Source organism: Coturnix japonica, chromosome 2 (genome assembly GCF_054131305.1).
Source record: "Coturnix japonica strain WE chromosome 2, WE-NBRP24, whole genome shotgun sequence".
Taxonomy (NCBI): Eukaryota; Metazoa; Chordata; class Aves; order Galliformes; family Phasianidae; genus Coturnix; species Coturnix japonica.
This window is the reverse complement of record NC_140664.1, coordinates 13815402-13822353: the sequence shown is the minus strand read 5'-3', so window position 1 is coordinate 13822353 and position 6952 is coordinate 13815402. Positions and strand designations below refer to the sequence as shown.

Genomic DNA, 6952 nt, shown 5'->3' with positions numbered 1-6952 from the left:
AGGAATATTGGATCACATCTAGAGTCCGTAATGCAGAAAGACTGAAATAGGGCTAATATATTTTTAAAGGTTCTCTCCTTTTCACACAGTCACTGTTTGTGCAGTTCTGCCTTTGTCTTTCAGCTGGAATCATCCGCTGTTACCCACAGATGCTGTCAGGCCACATTGAGCTCTCACAGCAGCTCAGACCCAGGTTTTCTCCCTTCCCAGCCCCACAATGTTGTCATGACACCATGACATTACATTATCCCCAGAAACAATGACATGAATCTGATTTATAACTGGTGGTAAAACTTTATTATTCAAGTTTAGATGTAACAGACATCTTTGCTGCCTGAAGATTGTTTGCATAAGAAATACACCAAGAACATGTTTGTGAGTAGAAATGAACATGCACTATGAAAACCAAAAAACAAAACAAAACAAAAAACCCAAAACAAAACAGAACAAAAAACACATCCATGTGTTGTAAGGACAAAACAGTAAGAGCCAACATTCTAGAGTCAAATCAGGGCTACAAGTTTAATGATGGTTTTTAGCAACATGAAGTCATTCTTTATTAAGTACTTTTTTTTTTTCCTTTTTTCTTTTTCTTTTTTTTTTTTAATTTTTTTTTTTTTCCTATTTTTCCTGCTGGTGAATTTTCTACAAGCTAAATATACAATGGCATTTTGAGATGTTTCTTTTTCTCCTGTTCTCCTTCTATGTAGGGCTCAAAGACCAAAATGATAGGACACAGCACAGAAAACTGTGGTAGCTTTTAGGTTTATTCTAAGCATTTTACTTTACTACATGTATTGAAAAAAAATAAAATAGAATAAAATAAAAGGGTTTGGGCTGGGAATCATTAGATTATTGTCTTTTATACCCTTAAAAAGAGGAAAATTGGTGTTACATATCATTACTGTATAGGCAGCATCTCGTCAACTGCTGGCTTTCCAGAACTGGCTTCATGAAAGAAAACTGAGGAAGAGGGTAGGGATGAATCCTATTCTGGGGTAAGGAAATTATGCAAATCATTCTACTTGGCTCATCTTAACTTTACAGAAAAGTTTAGAAAGGATTTTTCACTTATCTATCACATTTGGGATACGCTGACAAATTGCTCACTATTCTTTGCCAAGCATAACTGTCTCCACAGAAGCAGAAGGAAATGTATCTACCCTTCTGGCTGAACAGAAGTGAACTTCTAATCTCTTTGGCTTTTCCTGACCAGTATTAGGAATTAGCATGTTAAGTTAGCCAAAAAAAATCAATACAGAAGGAAGAATGGGAATATACTCATGTATCATGGGCAAAAACAGACAGCAGACAATATCCTTAGGGCATAAAGCAAGCAATTATGACTAGAAAGCAACTTTCTCCTGAGCAGGGATGGCTTAAAAGTCCACCCCTGAATCGAGCATTTATCCACAGCTTCTAAGTCAGATCTCCCCACTGCACAACCACTGCATCTCAGCACTGCATCCAGTTAGCACTGGTCACTGTTGTTCCGTTGCTCCTGGTTGAAAAAATCCACCTCTTCCTCACCCTCAGCTTGCCTCCACTTCCTGAGATGTCTCTATGTATGTTCTCTCTTTCAGAACTGACATCAGTGCACCAGTACATTTTTAGCCAGAGCAAAGATAGAAGGTAACCAGTGTCATCTTTCAGCACAGAGGCAATCTGGTACAAAACTTGTGTTGGAAAGTGCTCAAAGTTGAGGACCTGAACTCAAAGTGAGCTCCAGAAAATCATCGTCTCCTGCTGCATTAAACTAGAGGGCAGTAGCCATGTGATAGCTTAATGACAGTTCAGTTTGCAGGAGATGCTGCTTGACAGGTCCACTACACACAGTGTTAATTCATCAGAAGTGGAAACTGTTGCTGTTCTACGAGTTTGGATACCACACACACTCTGTTTGGGGTCCAATTTGAGATGCTTTTTCAGACCTCCAATAACCACTCATAAGTCAGAGAAGCACTACACTTTGACTTCGAAGACACTGGAATGCTAAAACCAAATAAAGACTCTTTGAAGCTATTAAGTTTTAGTGCTGTAAGTTGCAGTGGGTGCACTAATTAATTGTGTGTGCTAACACAGTTTCCAACTGAGAGTTATTTCAGCGGATATTTATTTTTAAATGCCAGGATTTATTCTTCTTTTGATTAATATCCATCGTAAGGGGACTGGAATAGGAATGGCATCACCTCGTTTTTGTTAATAAGCAAAACTGTGCTCCCCCCCCATCCCAATCAAAGAGAACAGGCTATGGCAAAGTCCCATTTTTTACGAAATGGAAATCTCAGAACATCTCAATATGTCATGGCAAGAATAACACACTTTCCTCAAATTTTCTTTGCACTATCTAGGTGCACTATTAATATCAAAAACTGTCTTGTTCTTTGCACTCTCAACATTTCATTTCTCCTCATCCCCAAACCCTGATGGGTGTATTTCTCCTTATTGGCCTCTTGCTTCCGAGTAGCAAGAGATACTATGAAGTACAGGGCGGTGCTCAAGTTTTATAATGCGCATGTCCCCCATAACATATTTTGCCATGAAGATGCAGCTTCTACCAGTGAAGAAGCCACAGGTAGGTCTTGGAAGAAGTAAGTCAAAACAGTAACTACTGATAACCGGCAGGCAGCTAAATCTGAAGCCAATAACATCACTGCTAAGTGAGCCTAACATTTCTTGGAAAAGCTGAAAAGGACACACACTGGACCCTGACGTAACAAAACAAGGGTAATCTATTTCAGTCCCCACAGAAAAAAAAGAAAAAAGAAAAAAAAAAAAAAAAGGAAACAAAAAATACCCAACAAAAATTAATCAACAAAAACCAAGTCAGAACTTATTACTGGAGAACAATAGTAAAAACATAACCAGACATTGTCCGGCAATGGTATCAAGCAGGAGATTCATCTAAAAATAGAATAAGAAGAATGTGGCCCAATATCCTTTGCTAACCTAGAACACTAATAAAGGTTTATAGAACTCAACCATGAATGGATTGAGTGGGATTTTCCATATGCTGCTCACCAGTATAGAAGCAATGGGTGGAGCAGGAAGGAATGCAAGCCTAATGCTGAACAATAGCCTGTCTGTGCCTAACAAATCAGAGAAACTGTGCAATAATGTTTCATCTATGTGAAAACGTTAACATCTGAAATACTGCCAAGGTCAGCGAGACCTTTGGTGATCAGCTGTGTAAGTGCTTCTCATGCATGGTGATGGTCACTCCTTTAGGCACGTTATTTTTCAAAAGACTATCAAAGTGCTGAATGTTTAGGCCAGTTCCTCCCCATTTTCCTTTTGCCAACCCCTGTAAGACATCATCTCCTATCACCTCTCCTTTAATCATCCACCTCCCTGTCTATCTGGTTAAGTATCTTATAAGTAAGTGCACCAAATCCTAGAAGGGAGAGTGGTGAGATTCAGGTATGTTAAATACAAGAACTATTTTTTTTTTCTTTTTTTCTTTTTTTTTTATATGATGCTTTAGTTTCAATTACATGAAAATCTGAGAAAGGCGGCATGTAAGTGAGATCAGAATAGGACCCTTTACATATAATCTCAAGTGAGGACTTAGTCCAGAGATACTTTCATAGAACATTTTAAAAAATAAAATGCATGAATGGAGAAATAAAAGACAACATAGTATCAGAAAGACATTTTAAACTTCATTCGCTGCAACATTCATGAACCAGTTGAGCTACACCTGCCATCCAACCATAAGGAGCTAAGACCCTGCACTGCGAAAAAGAAACAAACCCAAACGAAACAAAAAAGCAACTGCGTAATATTGTAAAAATGGAGTGCAATGCTACTACAGAATGCAATAAAACATCAGCGCTGCATCGTCAAACAGCACTTATCAAAATAATTTCTGAAATGTTTCTTCTGAAACACAGACAAAGCAATAAAAAGAGGATATATGTTTATCATTTTAAGCATAACAATGTGAGTTAAGAGCTTAAGAATACAAAAGTACTTGGAATGAATAGTGCTACCCTTTTTCTCCTAAGTAGGCATAAAAATATTTTCATTTCCTTCTTGTTTTTCCATACCATTAATATCAACAAATTTCATTCATTTCATGTTATCGTTTACAACTTTAATGCACACACACAGAAAAAAAAGATACCTACTGCAATAGAAATAGTTGCTTCATTACCTTGTTTGCTACATTTGCAAATGTAAACAGCGAGGCAGAGCCAGAACTGACTCTAATGCATGATGGAATATCTTTGTTGCATACGTACACTGTAGAAAATAATTATTCAATATGTCAGGCACCATTATTTGAAATGTAATACATTAATATTTACTAGAAAAATAAGGTTTTTTTTCTATTTGTTCTCCCAACTTCTTTAATGAAATAAGTTAATCTGACAGTGCATCCAGTAGCTTGTAATATCTTCTACATCCCTGTGGCAAAATAATAAACTACTGGTTGGGACGCTATAATGAAAATGATTAAAGTCAGTTCTTGTACACCCTTGTAGCAAGCATGGAGGCTCGTCTAACAGCACCTTTAACCAATTATTTAATATTTAGTTATTTAGCCCTATTTCCCTGAGCAGTTATGCTGAGGAGCTTTCCCTTCATGGACAGTTTTTACAAAGCTTTAAGTATTAAAAAGTACTATGAAGACATTTACTGCTACTTAGCAAAAGCTGGTATAAGTCTACTGAAGGGACTGACTGGTATGTATAGCAATGTTAAGTCTGTGGAGAAGTAACCTTAGACTTTAAGGTTTAGAAATGTAATATATTAAAATATATTAAAATAAAATACAGCAGGTTACCTTGTTCCACGCAAATTAAACCCGGAGTGTGGCTTCTGTATTAGAGACTTCACTAGCACAAAATGGTTTTCCTAGACTGAAGTATGCCAGAAAGGATGTAGAGATAAAATGGTAGCTAAAAATCAGCTAAGTCTGAGAGACATCTAGATGAAATTGCTGCCGAAGCTTTGAGGAAAGTGATCCTAAGGCATGTTGTAGGGCAGAAATTAGCCCAAATTGATAAAAAGAAAGTGACCTTTTAACATCTGTATATTTAACAAGTCTAGCTCTTATATACAATGTGCATATGCTCACTATACCTCTGCAGCAGTATATACATACACACATCTTTGCACTCTCGCCAGTTATGTCTCTTACAAAACAGCAAAGATATCAAATGTCCGGTAAAATGTTCTCAAAGTTATTTGCCATGGTATACTGCATTCTGGCTAGCTTTGGTGGGCCATGTCCCATATTACTATCTCCTCCACCTTCAGGCCACCATACAGTTGTTCTTTTTTTTCTTGGTAACCCACTCATTTAAAAGAAAAAGATAAAGTAAAACAAAAACTGAAAAAAAATAAGAAAAAGGAAGAAAAAGAAAAGACAAGGGATTTAATATTGGATAAGGCATGCTCTCTATATGAAGTGCTTTATAGGTCTTCACAAGACATTACAAGCTATTGAATTCCCATCAAGGAAACCTATTTCTGTTTAATTGTGCTAAGTGCTAAGGTTTACTCTTTAGGTTTTCCATTCTTTTCAGCTTGTGCATTGTTCCTGTGTAGGCCCCTCTGGATGTGAGTTGTGAAGTCATACTTGTCCGTGCAAAGATGCTGGCATATGCTGCACTGGAAAGGTCCACTGTCACCATGGCAACTCATATGCAAAGCATACATCACTTCATCCAGAAAGACAATGCCACAGTGCACACACTTGGTAGAAAGTTCATCTTGAGTACTTCTATCAACTTTCTCTGTTTTTACTACATTCAAGGGACCTTCATTTTTTACATTTGGTGGTGCCTTACTCTTTTCCTTGGAGGCACCATTTGCAGTTGGCCCAGGTCTGGAATGCTTTATCGCCAAATCTAGAGGAATGTCATTGTCTGATCCAACAGCTGAAAAATGAGGAGGCAGATTAAAGGTGGGATAAGGCACATAGTTTTGGCAAGGATTTGGTAGGCCAGGCACATGACTCAAGTAGTGTGGATTCCCAGGAACAGACAGCTTATATTTACTCCAGAATCTCAGCCAGTCAGCTTCACTCTGAAAGTCATTGTGTACAAACGGAAGTCCAAAGAGTGGGTACTGGTATTTTTCAATGGGGCTTCCAGGTGGTGAATAGTTCGGGTGTTTCGCAGGTCTCATGTACTTTTCAATTGGGCTGCCTCTCTCTGAGCTTCCTTTCCCTTCTGATATCGATGAACTGTTGCCTGGGTCTCCAGTACTTTCCTGAGGACTTTTTATCTGAATGTGCAAAGGTTGCATCCTTTTGTGAATATCCAGAGATTGGCTGACCAGTATTGGCTGCTGAGCAGAATGGCTTTTAGTCAATGAACCTTGGGCCTCATATTTAGTGAGGCTGGGAAGCTGAATTTCTCTCTGATGACCTTCAGTTAAGTGATCCTCTGACCTCCTCTCTAAGGGGCTTCCATTGACTTGCTCCTCACTGCTACCCCTCTGCTGTTTGTTTAGTTGCTCAGCCTGAAGTGCCTCCGGGTTAAGGCGCTTTCTTGTTCGTCTCCTTATGATCTGCTCACCATTGTTCTGCTTAATGATGTTTAAAGGCCTGGGAGTCTGCATGGAACACACACATAATGAACAAACAGGAAAAAGAAAGAGATATTAAACACATCTAGCAGACCAGGTTCATGCAAATTTATCTTTTCTTTTGTGAAGAGATATAAGATAGTTTTAAGGAAATTACCATTTCTCACAAATAAAGTGAACCAAAAGGCTGCTACTTGGGCCCTCATGTTAAAAATAAATCGTGAATTGCTTTGTTTTATTACACTAAGTGAACCATCTCAGATGTACTATACCTGTTTACTTAGAAAAGGATGAAGCATCCAAGTTGTCCTATTTCTGAAAAAGCCTGGGGGAGATCTGCTGAAAGAGGGTGCTGAGAGCTAAAGATTAGGTGGGAGATGCATGACTCTACACACTAGCATTACACCATATA

At 38.2% G+C, this 6952-nt stretch overlaps 1 protein-coding gene across 17 annotated transcripts in view; it reads right to left on the bottom strand.

The window, feature by feature from the left end:
* Positions 1 to 274: 274 nt before the first annotated feature.
* Positions 275 to 6952, bottom strand: part of TRPS1 (transcriptional repressor GATA binding 1) — a 209990-nt gene continuing 203312 nt past the window's right edge. For all 17 annotated transcript variants that reach the window (XM_015856211.3, XM_085537049.1, XM_015856208.3 and 14 more), the window contains one exon: positions 275 to 6567. In XM_015856211.3, the coding sequence (XP_015711697.2) occupies positions 5506 to 6567 (1062 nt within the window). In that variant the 3' untranslated portion in view covers positions 275 to 5505. The remainder of the gene's footprint in view (positions 6568 to 6952) is intronic.